We start from the raw sequence: 17,589 nt of genomic DNA on the forward strand, positions 1-17,589 counted from the left end.
TGGGGCTGGGCCGTGAGGCCGCCTACGTCAGCGCAGGCGCCAGGCGCGCGGCGGGGGAGGGGTATCGGCGGCGGTCGGGGGCTGCCGGCGGGCGGGCGGGCGGGCAGGCAGGCAGCTTCGCCTCCCCGCCCCGGGCCCCGCCGCCCGACTCTCGGCACGGTTTCCCTGGAGGGGGGGGGCGAGGAAGGGTCACGGCGCCCTCGTGCTGCTCCTGTAACCGGAGGCCCCTTCCCCGCGTTCCCGAGGACAGGCGCGGCGGGTGCCGGGGGTTGCCTCCGAGCTGCACCTCTGCGCAGGGGACGAAGATCCCGCCATGCAAACAACATACGCCACTGGTGATCCGTTTATTACTGCCAAATGCTGCAGTGAGGTCACGGGCCGGGCCCAACCCTGACGTGCAAAGGATAAACGCAGCTCTCCCAAGACGCATCCAGGAAGGCCAGTAGCGGCGGGTGGCTTGGGAGGAGGGAGAGTGCAAGGACACGAATGGCGTCAACTGCCAGAAGACAGCTTTGAGGACACCGTATGAAATGTTATCAACAAGTGTTACTACATTGCTTGCTTGTACGCTTAAATGATTTGAATCAAAATTTGAATTCGTATTCTTAGAAGCGCTGCATATATATAGCATAATGGTACATACATAGTCGTATATATGCGACTTTTTCCACGTGCGTTTTTGTTACTTGTGCTACTTGTGGCTGTAAATTCTGTAAAATGCATCAAGTTCACTTCAAAATTTTTGTTGCACTTCAATTTTATGTTGTAACGACAACATGGTTGATCTGCTAACGTAATTACGTGTAATTCCCTATTCTGCTTTTAAACACGTAAGCAGATCACTAACTCAAATGCGCAGGCAGTTATTTTACTTTGGAATTACAGAGCAGCTTCCGTCGCTGCAGGCGAAGAGCCGTTAGCGGGCAGTTACCGCTTCTACGGGCAAGATTTCAGACCCCGGTTCACTCGGCGGCACAGCTGCCGCGTGCGGCTGCACCAGCCTCTCGTACCGCTGCAGGCTGGCAGAACTGTACCAGCAGAGCTCTGCCGGCCCTGCTCAGCAGTACCGGCCGGGGCATGACTTCACCTTATCGGCCACGTAAAACTCCTCCCGGCCCCGTTCGCCGAGCCTGCCGGCGGAGATGCCCGGAGGGGCCGGGCCGGGCCGCGCCGACGCGGGAGGGCGCACCCCCAGCGTCGCCCTCCCCGAGTCAGCCTGCTCGCGTCACAGCCTGCCTGCCGCTTCGTTTGGCGCAGCGCGGCTGCCCTGGAAGCCCGCTCTCAGCCCCTCCGGGGCTGACTGTCCTCAGCTCCGGCCTGGCGGCGGCTCCGTGACACGCATTTACCGACGGGAAGCTGACGTCACGCGGCTCGCGTCACATCCCGCGCGAGCCCCCGCCCCGCGCGGCATTGTGGGAGGCCGGAAAGGGGTCGCCGGGGGAAGAAGATGGCGGCGCGGGGAAGGGGTCGGGTGGGCGGTGGCAAGGAGGAGCGGGGGTCGGGGCGCCCGGAGTCGGAGCTGCTGCTGCACCCGGAGCTGCTCTCGGAGGAGTTCCTGCGGCTCACCCTGGAGCAGGTGCGCCCGGGCGCCGCCGGGGAGCCAGCCGGCCCCGGAGCGGCGGCCCCTGAGGCGGGGCGGGGTGGGGCGGGGGTTTGGGGGGGTGCGGCGCGGCGCCTGCCCCGCCCGGGGGGAAGAGAGGCCTCCCGGCCCTGCGGCCCTGCTTGTTTCCCCCCTCCGCGTTAGACCCGCCCTCTTTGTTTCTCCGCTTTGCGCTGCAGGGAAACTCCTACCCGCCGTCACCTGCCCGGGAGCTTTCTCCCCGTCCTTCTGCGGTTTCCAGCCTTTGTAGCGCCCTCGGCGGGTGCCCCAGAAGCGTTCGGGGGGGGGGGAACCCCAAACAAAACCCATGTCGGTACTCTGTAGACTAGGTACTTGCTTAGAGGAGGCCTGTCGTGTGAGAGATGTCTCCGTGTGTGCAAAGGGGCTGTGTTTGAACGCTGCCGCTGTAGCTGCCAACGAATAATTTACTCGAATCAGCATGTCTGTGAGGCAGTTTGCATACAGTAAAATTATCTGTGGAAAGGTGATCTTTATTCAGTTAAAGTTGCCACGTTCATACCCAGTGAATTAAGGAAATGCATGCTACATAATGAGTCAAGCTAATGCTTAGGTATGCATAATTGAAAAAATCTGATTTTGAAAGTGAGTTATAGACAGTTTTGGACCGTATGAAGCTTCAGTTGATGTGATTTGGAATACTTGTTATTGCCTTGCATGAAAATTTTAGGTGTATGAAACAATAATAAAGTTTTAGGGGTTTGTATGAGCTCGCTGAATTTTTGTATGCTCTTGTCCATGTAGTTTATGTGGACAAAAACGTACAGGTTTTAGGCCTACATCAGAAGTCATGAAGTGTTGCCAAAACCAGTAGTGGCAGAGACTTGACCTGCTTTTGCTGACCTCTAGTTTGTAGGAAGTTAGTGGGGTTTTTTCTCTTTTAATAAATTTGGCAGGAAGTACCACGAAATTTTGTTTTCACAACTCTGTACATCATTAGCAAGAAAACTGGTGTTCTGTTATAACTGACAGTTACTAGAAATCTCCCTTCACAACTTATTCTTTGGGAACTGGGAAGGAAGCATGGCTCTACAGCTTAAGTTTGAACTGTGTTATGTTTTAGTTGCCGGTTTTTTAGAAGTGGGAAGAAGAGCTCTGATATTGTAGTTGGATTCAAGGAAATGTGTTTAAGAGTGCATGAAAACATCAGTCATCAGCAGTATGTCTGTCATAACTTTTTCCTTTTTTTTGCTACTATTTTTATTGGGAAAAATTGCAGGGTTTTGGATAGGGCCTGCAGGGTTGACCTGTGTGGGCAAAGATGATGAACGGCCTAATACTGGTCGCAGCTGGATCCAGCTGTCTCTGACACTGATGAAAACAGCCCATCACACCCCAAAATTTCAAGCACGGGAGCTCATGGCACCTATGCTCCAATATAGTTAACAAAGAGCGGCAGCTACCAGCGACAGGAGACACAAAAAGACGCACAGGAAGAGTCATATGAGGAGATATGCAAAGAGATGCGCTTGCAGCTAGTAGAAAAAGAAACCACTATGCACTGACCCAAACATCCTGTATTTCCCATTGCCTCACTGAAGGGAGGGACTGAGTGCAATCCGCACGGAAAACAAGGGAAGCTGACAGTAGGAAGGCAGGAGACCAGGCTGACGTTGGCACAGGGCAGTTCATGGCCTCCCCATACTGCTTACCCCTGCAGCCCCCTCACTTCTGAAAGCCTGGCATTTATACCCAATACACTACCTGAAAGTGGCTTTTGAAAAAAGAAATTATGCCACTAAGATGCTTGTGCTTTGAATTTGTCATAATAATAACAACTTTTTTTCTGTTCCCCACAGAAGAATATACTAGTCAAAAATGATGTAAAGATCGACAAAGATGGTCTCACTGGTCTCTATATTCAACATGCCATTCCCCTGCCTCAGCGTGACTTACCAAAAAGTAGATGGGGGAAAATGATGGAAAAGAAAAGACAGCAAAATGAGTCGAAAAATGAGAATACAAGGTAATTTAGCTTTTACTGGGCTAGACTTGGAGAATTTAGGACAATGCATTTAGTTTAATCTTTGCCTGATTAATAAAACTTGCACAGCTTTTGGGCATTGTTACAGTTTAGAGAGAATGCCGTGTCAGGTCTCCTGCATCAGAAGTGTTAGATTCTACTACCGCAATAATAGGAAAAAGGGGTTGTCAACCAAATGTTATTAATGGTATCTAGATTATAGTGCCTCTTTTCGTAGAATCACAGAATGGTTTGGGTTGGAAAGGACCTTTAAAGGTCATCCAGTCCAATCCCCCTGCCGTGGGCAGGGATATCTTCAACTAAATCAGGTTGCTCAGAGCCCCATCCAACCTGACCTTGAATGTTTCCAGGGATGGGGCATCTAACATCTCTCTGGGTAACCTCTTCCAGTGTTTCACCACCCTCATAGTAAAATAAAATTTCTTTCTTATATCTAATCTGAATTTACCCTCTTTTAGTTTAAAACCATTACCCCTTGTCCTATCGCTACATGCCCTACTAAAATGTTTGTCCCCATCTTTCTTGTAAGTCCCTTTTAAGTACTGAAAGACTGCAATAAGGTCTCCCCGAAGCCTTCTCTTCTCTAGTCTGAACAACCCCAACTCTCTCAGCCTGTCCTCATAGGAGAGGTGTTCCATCCCTCTGATCGTTTTCGTGGCCCTCCTCTGGACCCGCTCCAACAGGTCCATGTCTTTCTTGTACTGGGGACCCCAGAGCTGGACGCAGTACTCCAGGTGGGGTCTCACCAGAGCAGAGTAGAGGGGCAGAATCACCTCCCTTGACCTGCTGGTCATGCTTCTTTTGATGCAGCCCAGGACACTGTTGGCTTTCTGGGCTGCGAGCGCACATTGCTGGCTCAAGTCCAGCTTTTCATCCACCAGTACCCCCAACTCCTTCTCGGCAGGGCTGCTCTCAATCCATCCATCCTCCAGCCTGTATTGATACCGGGTTATTGGTACATTTCAAGATACTTTATAATGAAGAAAAAGTAATTTTTTTTTCCACCTTATAATTGTTAAATAATAATCATATTTACAGTGTTTAAGAAAAGTACCAAAAACATGTTTAGTTATGCTTGCTCCCTTGTCTACTCTAGAGTCGGGGTGTATGCTGCAGCAGTTTTTGTGTGTCAATTCAAAATGAACATCTACTTTCTGAAAGAAACTTTTTAACACCTTTCTGTTTGTATTTGATCAGAAAGCAAAATCTTCTTCAAAAGTTTATTTTACTGAATCTCTTCTCCCGACCTCCCCCCTGCCCAAGACTTTGACTTTGACGTGTGATGTGCATGGGTGGCGTTCTGATTTAGCTTCAGCAAAGGAAAGGGTGGATGAAAATTCTCATTATCGTTTTGCGGTATTACAACTTATTGACTTCATGAGTCTGTTTTAGCTTTACTGAGGTTTCTAACTAGGAAGAGCTAAACAAATTCTGTCAAGTGAGTTTGTTTTTTAAATTTTTTATCAAAGAAATAAAGATGGCAGGCTGGATGTTTTTGAGAGAAGGAGACTGTTAATTTTTAGATGAGAGAATGGCTTCATCAAGAGTTTGTATGTAGAATAAGTTTAGGTGCTCTTATTTTGGTACACTAAAATTCAGTAATGGTTAAACCTATGTAGTATTTGCTGGGAAAATTGCTCTGTTGTTAGACAGTTTTAAGATTTTCCAGCAGTTACTGTTTTTGCTTGTATTACATCTTTCATACTTAACAAATATGCTGGCAAAATGCTGTCTAGAAAAGTTAATCTTTTACTGCTAGTGTTACTGATGCCAGTGAAATGGGAGAAACAGACCTTCAGCACTTTCAGTAAGTAAAAGTTGCACATAGAAAACTTCAGGTTTAGTATATTCATGGAAAGAATCAAGGAAGTTCAATCATCTTTTTGGATGTTGAAATATTACACTTTTTCACATAGTTCTGTGCAGCACTTCAGCAGAACTGGCACGATGCCATTGTGCAGAGGAGGAAGTAGAACTTGGCTTTCTTGTTTTTAAAAACAAAACAAAATTCCTAGGTATTGTGAGGCTGTAAGTTATGTGCAAGTCAGAGATGGGAACTAAGCGTGCTGTTAGTTCGGTTTGGACGTCAGATAAACTGATTGATTGTATGAACAACAGGAGCTTTCTGATGAGTTCCTCTGTTCCACAGCTTTACAACATGTGCTGGAGTTAATATGAGGCTTGGAGACTTGATCAGCACAGCTCAGTGTATGTTTGCATGCCTCTAATAGTTACAGATAGGAAGTAAAAACACACTGAAATTTAAAAGTCAGTGTTGAATATCATGTTTAGTTTTACTGCTGCTGATTGATGGCATGTGCTAAAAGACTTGCTGTATATCAGCTGAGCTGCATTAATGTGTTACATCTTAATAATACAATCAAATATCTGAGGTCACAGGTGGTTGTTTATACATCTTATTACTGAATATTTGAGCTTGCAGACAATCATACCAAATAAAAACAAATGCAGTCTATCAACTTCAAACATTTCAGAAAGATTTGTGCTCAGGGACAGTTAATTTTGTAGATCCATAAGATCATCTTGCTTGCTGTAAGAAAGAGGATGGTATGAATCTCAAAGTGTATTTGTAATTTCTGAAGTGCCATCTTCACCTGCAAACTCTCAGTCTCCAGGAGCACTGTGGCTATGCATGCTCAGAGCTGTGGCCTTGGTAGAGCTCATCATTTCTCCTTAGTCACCTGAGAGGCCACTTCAGCATCCTCTGAGAACTGCTAATGTGCTGATAATACGGATTTCAGTGTGAAACATGGTACTTCTGACCAGTTTCAGACATTCACAGAAGAGGTGATCACCTGCCCATTTTGGTAACAGGTGAATATTTAGGATAATCAGGGAGTGGGAGCTAAACCTACGCTTCTCTCTGGTTTTAGGGTGCTACCTTAAGTACCAGGCTAAGCTAGACAAGAATAGAAGCATTTTTCATTAAATTGTCCTCATAATCAGGAGTTGCTCAGGGGCCATCCTGACTACGTGAGTAATCACGTGAAACAGTGGAAACCCAGTTTGCTCATGTAGAGAAGCTTTTGCTTCCTCTAGTAAATCTTGTATTCTTTACCATGCACTACAAAGTAAACAGCAGGATTAGAGCATGCCCTCCGTCCAGCCCAGCCCAAAGTGTGGCTAGAACATTCCTCTAGGATGTAGGAGATGTGCATTGAAATCTAGGTTTCACAGAGAGTGTCCTGCAGGAGGGGACGCGATTCCAAAATGGTTCTTTTCAGCTGTTAGCTAGCATCAGTGTCCTTCCTTCAGAAGAGTGCTGGCTGACATGAGTCCTGCTCTGAAGCTTTTAAGCTGCCTGTACTTTATATAAATAAAGTGAATGTCACACCCAAGGTTCTGTGTTCTTCTGTGAGCCATGTATCTAAAAATTAGATGTGACAGTTCTTGATGATACAGCATCCAAATTTCTTTTGGAACTTTCCCAAAGTGTTTCTCTGGGAACATTATCTGTATTATAGCATGTGGTCATTTGTACAAGTGCTACAGTTCTAAAATTCAGTTTAGAATAGATAACAATCCTCCTAGAATTGCAGTTATTTTCTGACTTAGCAGTCCTCGCCAAGCTGAATTAAAAAAAAAAAAATCTCCATAGGAAAAGCAGACTTCTTATGTTAAGGAAGGTGTCTGAAAAAAGATATAAAATTTTTTCTTTCACATAGTTTGCAAACTAGCTTTCCAAAAAGACTGCTGGGGAATGTGTTCCTTGTCAGGAGTGTTGAATAAATTCTTGGACAAAGCCAAAGTGACCAAAAGTATCATGTTGCATTTTTGAAGTGTGTGTCAGCTTTTTAGACTTTTCCAATGAAATTACACTCCTTAATTTAATGGATGTGTTAAATACTATTGTTGTTTCAGTTAAATACTACTGAAACAACAGTAGTATTTAATACATCCATTAAATTCAGTTAAATGCTACTGAAACAACTTGCCTGGCTGAACACTTCTGGCCTTGGAAGTTAATCTCATTTTGTAGAAGCTCTCCTAGAAACGGCATCTACTGTAGATAGAAGCTAAAGAGTTGTGTCTGATCTCTTGACAAACAAGTCCCAAATGAATTGAAGGTCTCTCTTTGTCTCTATCAGTTCCGGGAACCTGACAAACAGAAAAAGAGGAGGATTGTGTGACATATGTTGTTGTGAACAGATAGTAATGTAGAAGCAAATTGGAATAAGAGTTGAACTTTCTCTTGCTCTATGACCTCTTAAATTGTGACTCCTTTCATTTTTTTCAAAGAAAACCCTGGTCTGAACAGAAATTGTGCAAGCAATGTGTAATTTCTTAATATGTGAGGTTTATCAGCAGCTATTAATCTAATGTTGTTCCAAGTCAAACGAATGGAGTCTCTGCTTAAGGCTTATTCTGTTGAGATACCTGACATCAATATTACAAATTAATGAATCTATTTCATTGTTGAAAATACTATAGTTCAACTTTTATTCCTCTGTTTAATATGAGATGATTAAACAGTAAGTGTGTACTGAAAACTGAAGTTTCTAAACAGGAATATTATATAACTTAATGGTGGTTTGTTTTTTTTATTTGTTAAATCTGCACTTTCCAAACCCTTTCTCTTTGTCATTCTTGAGCAATGCTTTTTTAAAACTCTAAATTCATGTAGAGTGAGCTATGATAACTCTGTGCTTTATTTTTTGGCAGTCAGGATGTTTTCTGATACTACTGTTTTGACATTAACTTGACAGTATTCCTTTTTCATAAATCAGTTGTTACTGAATTGGCCAGCTCTGACTACACATAGGCTTAAGGGCACAAATATTATTAAATATATTATTAAAAAAAAAGTCATTAAATCAGCTTAGGGTTCCTGTTCGAAGACAGCTTATTTCAAAAACATGTATGGTTTTTTTACTTAATGTTTTCATTCCTTGTCTAATAGTCTTCTAGATTATCTGAACATTATGATTTTGAATAAGAGTGGAAACAGTGAGATTTAGAAGCATCAGAATATTAGATGCTGTTCTTGTAGGTAAGGTGGCACACATTTTCCCAAATATTCACCTTTTGAAATACTTAACAGCTATATCTCTTTAGTTACTCTGTAATAGCTACAGTGGTATAAGCATACAGTCTTTGGTTGTACAACTGTAATTGTCTGTCTAGAGAGTTCGTCACACAACCCTCTTTACTGAGGAACACTATTCCTCACACAACCCCCTGCCCCATCCCCCCTTTATATTTTGGAAGCAATTTCTATTGCCTAAGTTTGGAACAGCTAAGAGCTTAAGGTTAGTATTTTGGGATATATTTTTACTTTAGGCAAGATTAAATTCATTTTCATTACTCAAGTCTTGGGTATGCTATTTTTGGACCATCTAGCTTGTGTTTCTGAGAATTTTACAATTTATATTTTCAGTGTTACTACAGTGGAAGGTTTAAGGAAACGGCCATTAATTGTATTTGATGGCCATTCAACAAGTACAAGCATAAAGGTGAAGAAGACGGAGAACGGAGCTGCTGATCGCCTAAAACCTCCTCCAGCGGGAAGCACCACCAACACTGTTAGAAGATTATCAGTTCCTTCAAATGCCTCAACATACATTTCAGCCTCCAGTTTATCAGAGGACGCTAAGCTGGGAGTGAGAAATAACGAGGCTAAGCAGAACAGTATTTCAAAGACTAACAGCAGTGTGTTGGCTAGTCTGAAAGTGTACCCTTTGTCTCCAGTAGCAGGAACTACTGTTGTGAAGTTAAAGAGAGCTGTTCCAAAAGAAGAATCTGATTTGCCGGTATGTACATTCAGTATCTTGTTTTGCAGCTTTTTTTTAATTGAAACTTGCAGGAGGCAAAGGTAGACCTTTGTGAGAGTTTTCAGGATTATTTAATTTTGGAGTAATAGCAGAGTCTTTATTTAGAAACAGGCAAAAGAGTAGCTGGTTTGGGAAAGATTAGAAGGAAAGTAATGAAGTACTTTGTACTTGTCCATGGAAAACTTCTGTGTGAGAGGGGCAGCTTTGTAGAAAACATGCATGTAATTTTAAAATGAGTAGGTAAGTAATACTTAAGGTGGTGCTGGTAGCAGTCAAAAAAACCACAAACAAAATAATCCTACTGGTAGGTCTGAGAGAGAGAACAGGTATTATAGAAAAACATGAACAGCGTTAAAGGGAGGACAAGTGGTCTGTTTTCTGTAGTAGGGAAGAAAAAAATGGAATGATAACATTTGTAACAATCACACTTGAATGGTTGAGTAGGACAAGCTTTCATTTGTCAAAGTGAAGGAAGAGATGTTACGGGAGCTGAAGTGAGATGCTGAGAGCTGTAGAATATATCCTTAGAGGAGGAATGCCATCTGTTTTCAATTTCACGTAGGAATTGGCAAGCTAGAGGAAGGAACTGGATGTGAAAATCTGGAGAGCTGCTTAGGTTGTGGGTCTGAATGAGAAGCCATAACAACAAACCATACTAGTTGAAGTGAGAGGCCAAAGGTCAAGTGCTCATTTTGAGCCATGGTGATCTTAATCGGGTACCTGGGCTTCTATAAGGTGCTGAGATCTTGAACAGAAGGGTGCTGTTCTCAAGTAGAAGACTGATGACTGAGCTGTTAACCGTAAAGGTAAATAGTTATTTTCTTTCTGCGAGTTAGATTCAGCTGTAAACAAATTTTATGTAGAGAAGAGAACTACACTACAGATGGGGGCAAAATGAAGCTGATGAGCGGAAGTGATGGGAGAAGAGCTAAGGCAGGATACATGAATACAGGAGGGTGTATCTTTGAAAGTGTGCTGAATGTAGCTGCCAGTTGGGGAGAAAGATAGAACAGTGGTTAATTTTGACAAAGGTGTGATTAGTCTTTAAGGGCTTGTCAGTGAGCAAGGAGCAATGGGCTGTCTCCTCTTTAAAACATGCCATGAGGTAGAGGTAAGTCTTATACTTGTGTTGTATTCCTTCATGATACAAATGAAGGAATTTTCACATTTCCACTGGAATACAGGAATATCTGGAATAACTCTGGGCTTCAAAGGAAGAAATAGAAATATCTGTTCTCAGTGGAACTGCAGGGGGAGCTTTAGATATGCAGTGTGCAATTACATTGATGAAAATTTTCCCAGGACACTAGACCTAACTTCGCTTTTCTCAGTATTGCCTCATGAAATGCTTTGTATTCATCTCTTTTTTTTTTTTTTTTTTTTAAAAAATCCTTTCATGAAAGAATGCAGGTAGTATCCTTGCTGCATGGATTGGTAGGTTCCATCAGAATTTTGTTAAACATGAACACCTATACATGTGACTGTTCCGAAAGACAGCTTTAGCAGCTTTTACAAGAATCATGGCTGAGGCCCTGAATCAAATTTATGCTGAGAGGTGTGTTTCCGACTACCAGTATCACTAATTTATTTTAGTATTTAGAACTCTTTTAAGTATTGGTCAGATCTGAACCTACAGAGCTTTTGAAACTTTTTTAGTATACACCTCACAGCTTCTTTATATTTAATTTACATGTTTTGTAGACACAATGATAAACACTTTTAAGTGACACTGTATAACTGACACTTGACTTTCTATCTTAGCCACAGTTTACGTTGTTCAAGTTAGTACCGGTAAGTTCAGTCATGCCTTGGTTAATGTTGGTCAGACACGTTTGAAGTTAGGCAAGTGTGTTGTATGGATGTTACTTTACAGTCTGAAATTAAAGAACGTGATATTGAATAATAAGTGATGCAGCCAGGAAGAATCAGTACACTTGGCAGATGACTGTAGAGTGTAAAGCCTGATGTGTTTTTAGTATAGTCACAGCAATGACAATTTCTAGCAAGTGACTGTTTTGACTTTCAAGAAAAAAATGAAGTTCTTATACTGAATAGCACAGAACTATCCTTCTGATCTTTGGGTCTAATTCCCTTCAACCTTTCAGTGGTTACAATCCACTGTTGCTGTAAATAAAGTAACATTTAAACTCTTAAGGAGAAGAGGGATCTCTAGATTGTGTTCCCCAAACCAGTGTGTTGCAGAATGTTCTCGAAAACCTGTATACCTGTCTTTACTCTGCTTGTATAAACTGTTAAAGTTCTAATTTCTCCAATTTTTTTCTTATTTTGGATGGTGAAAGGTAATTATTTCACCACTTCAGTCTCCCATTGTTTTACTTTGGGCTTGCTTGCTTTTTTCTGGTTTCTTGGGGCAGGGCTTGAAAAATGAGTTCATCTGAGACTTTGGCAATTATTTCCCTTTTTATACAGGTCATTACAAAGGAAGACCTACTTTTTCTCCTCTTTTTCTATCGTTTTTACTATTTGACAAAAGTAAATTAGTTTCCTAGTTGTATTTTTATTTTTTCTTATACAATCCCATTTCAACAAGAATTTTAAGAAGGCAGTCTGAAAAAACTTTGGAAGTATGTTTTGAAACTCCAATGTGTACCTGTTTCTAAGCTGCATAATTGAAAGATATTTTTGCATAACTAATTGTAGGATTAAGAAAAAGCAAAAGATATATATGATTTGCAGGTAGTCAAATTAATTGGCTTCATTTTTATCTTCTCTAGAGAAGTTCTGTGATATTTAACTTTCTCCACAAGATGGCAATAGAAGGCTGTTGTAGTAGTGTGTAGCGGAGTACAGCAATACTCAGTACTAGATTTGAACATGGCAGGTTAATTACTAACTGCTACTTGCTCAGAGTATCTAAGAATACTTACATATTTTCTTGTATTCCAGAATGACCTAAAGCCTACGGAAGCAAAGAAGAAAATCCAGCATGTTACATGGCCATGAAGTAGCTAATGGTGCTTGAAACATAAATGTTACTTCCATATTTTCAAACAGATAAGTCATATTTAAACAGTTTAAGTACAATTCTTTTTAAACCTTACAGGGATTCAGATTGCTGTGAAGTTTTAACAAGTTTAAAAATTCCCTGTTGTAAAGCTGGAGTCATTATCACAGGTCACCTTACGAGCGTCTACTCTTGTACACCAAGTGGTTCATTACTTATTTAAAAGGTGGTAATATTACAATATACTAAACCCCCCACTTTTATTTTTCAAGATTATTATAGTTCATCTCCTGCATGTCCTTATGATTCACACATATGAATTTTTTTTTTTGTTAGTTTCAGTAAGATTCAGTTTTGTTCCACTTCTGGTTAAATAGTTAAAATAGCTATTGAGATTCAGAGTGATCCCAAGAGCCTTCTTGGCTTCAAAAAGAGAATTCATTTAGATGAGAAAACTGACCACTCTGCTGGTAAGATAGTCTGAGACAAAATTTTTTTCCTTTTTGTTGCACAGAACAGGAGTGTAGAATTTACAGTGCAGGTTAGGTTGGTAATAAGAGATGAACTATTTAACAGCATTACTTCAAATTGAAGTTTCTCTTATTGACGTATGAAATAAGAAATGCACAGATGAAAGTATGTTATTAGACTCTTTGATATGAATCTTTGAGAGGAAGTAGTGAATGGATTAGTGCCATGTTCCCTTAAATACACAGGCATATTTTATACATGCATAAATGTAAAAATGTGCTGATGTAGCAAATTTGCTTGTTTTCCTGGTTACAATCATGCTTATAAAATATGGGGAAAACCTGTGGAATGCAGGCCAGTGCTTTCTCAACTTAACAGTTGGAGAGGGACAGGGATAGGAAGACAAAGAAGTACCTTGAGAGCATTAGCGTACGTAGTTGCACTCTAAAAAAAAAAAAACCAACCAACCTGTTTCCTCTTCCTTTGATAATTTAAGATGGATGTTGGTTTTCTGTGAAACTTGGTGTTTCATCTGGATTATTGGTAGTGCCTTACACGGCAGAAATCCAGTTAAGTTGATGGAAACATTTTTTTTAAATCTCAGTGGCTCAGGGTGAAGCCAATTTAGATCCATTTTAGATATGGATGGTAAATAATAACGCTCCCAGACTTAGTAAAACAAAAACAAAAAAAGAATCAACTTCTGAATCCACTTAGTTAACCCACTAAAAGAAGCTGTCAGTAGTGATCTGAAAGCTTGTTTACGTTTTTAACATTGGTTAATATTGAAACCAAGAACTGTAGCTTAATTCATTACTGACAGAAGTTCTCCATTCACTGTTATGACACAAAAGGCACTTCTCGAATGCTGTAAAATGGTAAGAATGTGTGTGTTTTGAAATACTGTGTGCTGTTTCCCTTTTACTAAACACTTGTGCAGGTTTTGTACTTGAGTACAGCAAACTTTAACGTAATGTACATTTTGTATGTAAAGAGTTGTCTTTTAAGTAGCCTTATCCTATTTAAATAAATTCAATTAAAAGCAAAGAAAGTAGTGCTGACTTGTTTTTGTGGTGTAATTAAGCTTGTTCATTTTATATGGTTATATTTCAGTGGACTTGAAGTGATTAGAACTTAAGAAGAGGCTTACAGGGTAAAAGGCTCGGTAGCTGCTTTGGAGTTTTAGCAGCAGTTAGTATCATGTGAAGTGCTGGTCCTTGCAGTCGTGTAACAGTCTGGTAGGAGTTCTGTTTTGTGGGTGGCTTCTTGGCAGTGGTTTAGAGCCTAGGCTGTATTTTGTTGTAGTTCCAGTTGCTAGGAGCACGTGTGTGTTGGTACGTGTTAAGGAGTGATATACAAAACTGTGCTGGAATAATAGCACGATGCTGCTATTGCATGGTAACAGTCTTGTTTTCAGGCCAGTATGCTTTCCAGCCTTGTCATGTTTCACCTGTCTTTCCCCAAAGCTGGGACCATTTTGCCGTCTGTTGTAGCGCTTGGGGGGGCAAGGTGCAAGCCATGCTGCTCTTACAACCTTCCACTGCCCCCTTAGCTAATAGTAATCCTTCTTCTCTCAGCAAAGTACTAGAGCAGAGCTGCAGTGTGCTGGGTGATTGCCAGACCCCAGAGGAGAGAGTAAGTGAGGTGCTTGCCCTCCTTTGGGACGTGTGGATATAAGAGGGATTTTTATGGCTATTCTTTACTCCAGCCTTCATCATAAAATGAAGTCACCAAAGGATAGAATTTAGTCACCCAGTGAGATCAGATTAGCACATTGTGCACTTCAAAAATGTCAGCCAGCCAAGTTCTTCAAATGGTGTACAGTAAACCAGATCTGATCCGATGCATCTATTTAGCTTGTTGAACTAATGAGAGAGAAATGACCTGTGAGCACTTTACACTTGGTACAAAAAGAGACAAAATCAAGAGTTGTGGCAGGAACTAGGAGCAAACTTTCCCTACCCAGTTACACACAGAGTAAGTATATTCCTAACTCTTCTTTCCACGTCTGAAGACTCCTGTCGGAAGTGTGACATACTACTTTCCTCCTTTTGCTGGATACAAATGAATTCCATCTGGAAGGTGTATCAGGATTTTACATTGCATAACATGGCCATATTTCTTGAAGTTTGCTTTGGGGAGAGAGTTATCTTCCTTTGGATTGTTTCCTCTTGATTTTATTGTCCTGCCAGCATGCTGTTGTTAACAGTTGCCTTTGCAGAAAACGTAGCAGAAATTATGCTAGAACAAAGAGTATTACATATTGCAATACAGAACAAAATTAAAGCATGCCCTAGTATAGGAGTTAAACTTCTGACTTTTGTAAAGATTAAATGTCTTTTGAGTTGTCTTGACCTCCTTGCTTGCTGAGAACAATAATATTTTGGTTTTGAGTTCAGAGCCTATGAACACATTTTTATCAGCGGCAGTCAATTCAGTGTTTTCATACAGTTGTTCAGTTTTGCTGATAATTTTCCCACTGATTTCAGTTAGTAGAAGACTATGTTGTATCAGCAGGGCCCGTATGAGAATTGTCTAAACTCCACAGTTTCATAATGACTGGGTGCAAAAAGGGTTGTGTTTGTGTGGCTCTTACATTGTGTTTCTTCAGACTGTGAAAGTGTTTTATTTGTAAATATCTAATATGTAAATACAATTAAAGCACAATCATGATTTTGTTTTAAATGATTTTATTTTTAAAAATACAATGTGCAGTGTAATGTCGACTAACTGTAATACTGACACTGTCAATCAGAACTTGTACTTCACACAATGATCAGCTAGTCATGCAATAAAGTAAGTACCTGTTATGAAGCACTCCCACTTCAACTGTTTTATCGTTATCTCTTTATGGCATGGCACAAATCCTTGTACACTGAAACACCCTCTACATTCGCAGTCTTTCTACACACTTGACGGCACACACTAGTCACATAGCTCAAGAACACTGAGGCGAGACCACAGCCTTATTGAAATTGAATGGTGTTTGCCATTGATTTCAGTGGGCTGAGGGTTTCACCCTGAATATCCATCTATGAATGTATTGTGCGTGGCCATTGTAATCCTTGAACTGTATCACTTGCTTGTAACTGGAATATTTAGTGGAAGGCAAAAAAACCAACCCAAAAGAGTATGTAATGTCAATAACACCCAAATGGTTTTACATCTCAGGTTTTGCATTAGTTTTGGTTAGCTGTAGAAATCTTAAACACCAACACTGCTACTAGAGATTTTGAAGTTGTTTTCCCTCCAGATTTGGAGAGTTTGAGGAAAAAGGTTAAGTGACGTTAGTAGTACAGCGAAACACAGAGTGGCAAAGCTAGTTCCGAACATCCGTGTATTTCAGACTATATATTGCAAGCACGGCTTTCCTCTCCTCTCCCCATCTCTTATTTTGAGCTTTAAATATCCTTCCCACATTCAGGGCAAAGGATGTCATCCCTTTCCGTGAGGAAGCCGCGACCCACTAACGAGAGAGAGCACTTCTTACAGTTAAAGCAATCATTATGCCACTGTCGTTCTTCAAAGGAGATGTACTTGGTTCCTCCGAGTCCTGTTTGAAAACCAAAAGCATTCTGTTACAAAAAAAGAATAGCACACAGCCCTCAAGTGATGCTATTTCAGACTCCCCTCATGGATTGCTATGGAGATCCGACATATGGTAGTGAAAAAATGCCATTGTGACAAATCTATTTGTTGCTGTGCTAATTTTGCCACCCTTATTCTGTAGCAAGTAATATTTTCATCCTCAAATAGTTCTGTTGCTTTCAGCTAAGTTAGTGAACTAGACTGTTATCACTGGTGATAATGGCAGAAATGAACTTTCAAGGGATAGCACTACGGTACATAGCAGAAGAAAAGGAAAGCAACTGCCTCTGAACAGAAGTCTGGTAGTTTTTTACAGAATGCTTTATGGCATCTAGGTAAGTTAATTTTGTTCTGTAAAAATGCATTTAGGTCATTAAAAAAGTCTGACAGGTTGTGTCATGACTTGATTCATAGCTTTGAAGGAAGAGTGCCTCAAGAAAAGAAGCAGGTTAGCAAACTGCAAAAAACTTCCAAGAGTTTTAATCTATGGAGATTATCATAAGGGGGTATTGAAGTTGTACAGGAAAATAGAGAAAAGGGACAAATGTCTCTCAGTAGTAATTATCTCTTGCTTAACCTCAGAAATGACAAGAAATGAAAGATCATGATGTTTGAATATGATGCATTGGTATGACTAGCTGGAAGTCAGTGAAAAGATTTAGTTCGGCATATCTCTTACCTGATAAGAGGGGGTTTTGTTTTGGTTTGCCTTTAGTAGCAACACTTTGAAAAAACAGCATATGATAAAGAGGAGTGCAATATTGAAAAGAGAAATGCTTCTTTAACACGAACAGAAAACAGTACCAGTGGTGTTATGCACTGACTTTTCTAGGAGCTATGCAATCAAGCATATGTTAGTGAGGGACAGGCGTAGGGCAGAGCAGTAACAAGAGAAAACGGTCCAGATAACTCAGATTTGCAGTCTTGGACTGTATGGATCATGCTGTTAAATGTTGTTTACTTCATGGAGGAAGTTATGCTAAGTGTTTCATAGTAAAGCTCTGAACAGTTGCTCCTTTAATTACTTTTGTACTGGAAAGCAGTATCTAAAAGCCTTGTGATTTCTCAGTTGCTGTCCTGAAAAGTCAGGGAAGAAATGCTCTGTGCTATGAGGTATAAGCCAATTAGATGCTTTCTGCTGGCAGAAGGACTGTTGTTGCTGAGGTCAGCG

General features: G+C 41.1%; 2 protein-coding genes across 5 annotated transcripts in view; one reads left to right on the plus strand and one right to left on the minus strand.

The window, feature by feature from the left end:
• The first annotated feature begins 4 nt into the window (after window positions 1-4).
• Window positions 5-15,952, plus strand: C1H2orf49 (chromosome 1 C2orf49 homolog). Of its 4 annotated transcripts, none has more exons than XR_012670785.1 (5): window positions 5-1,576; window positions 3,418-3,584; window positions 9,001-9,373; window positions 10,798-10,949; window positions 12,302-15,952. XR_012670785.1 is itself a non-coding variant. In XM_075136171.1 (4 exons), exons 1-4 carry the CDS (start codon window positions 1,448-1,450, stop codon window positions 12,356-12,358), a joined length of 726 nt encoding a protein of 241 aa, XP_074992272.1. In that variant the 5' UTR covers window positions 13-1,447; the 3' UTR covers window positions 12,359-13,526. The 4 variants fall into 4 exon arrangements, 1 of the variants encoding a protein (XP_074992272.1); XR_012670795.1 differs by lacking the exon at window positions 10,798-10,949 and adding an exon at window positions 9,957-10,200 and having other exon boundaries at window positions 8-1,576; XR_012670801.1 differs by lacking the exon at window positions 12,302-15,952 and adding an exon at window positions 9,957-10,200 and having other exon boundaries at window positions 8-1,576; window positions 10,798-10,859.
• The window catches only part of FHL2 (four and a half LIM domains 2), a 28,671-nt gene continuing 26,594 nt past the window's right edge, over window positions 15,513-17,589 (minus strand). Inside the window, exon 6 of the mRNA XM_075136156.1 lies at window positions 15,513-16,383. Coding sequence (XP_074992257.1) covers window positions 16,232-16,383 — 152 coding nt within the window. The 3' untranslated portion in view covers window positions 15,513-16,231. The remainder of the gene's footprint in view (window positions 16,384-17,589) is intronic.

The sequence above is a fragment of the Calonectris borealis genome, chromosome 1, assembly GCF_964195595.1.
Source record: "Calonectris borealis chromosome 1, bCalBor7.hap1.2, whole genome shotgun sequence".
NCBI classification, from domain to species: domain Eukaryota; kingdom Metazoa; phylum Chordata; class Aves; order Procellariiformes; family Procellariidae; genus Calonectris; species Calonectris borealis.

Coding starts and splice junctions, on each gene's coding strand:
- C1H2orf49 (XM_075136171.1), top strand. CDS start 1,448: ATGGCGGCGCGGGGAAGGGGTCGGGTGGGCGGTGGCAAGGAGGAGCGG. Junction 1,577..3,417: donor TGCGGCTCACCCTGGAGCAG/GTGCGCCCGGGC, acceptor TGTTCCCCACAG/AAGAATATACTAGTCAAAAA. Junction 3,585..9,000: donor TCGAAAAATGAGAATACAAG/GTAATTTAGCTT, acceptor TTATATTTTCAG/TGTTACTACAGTGGAAGGTT.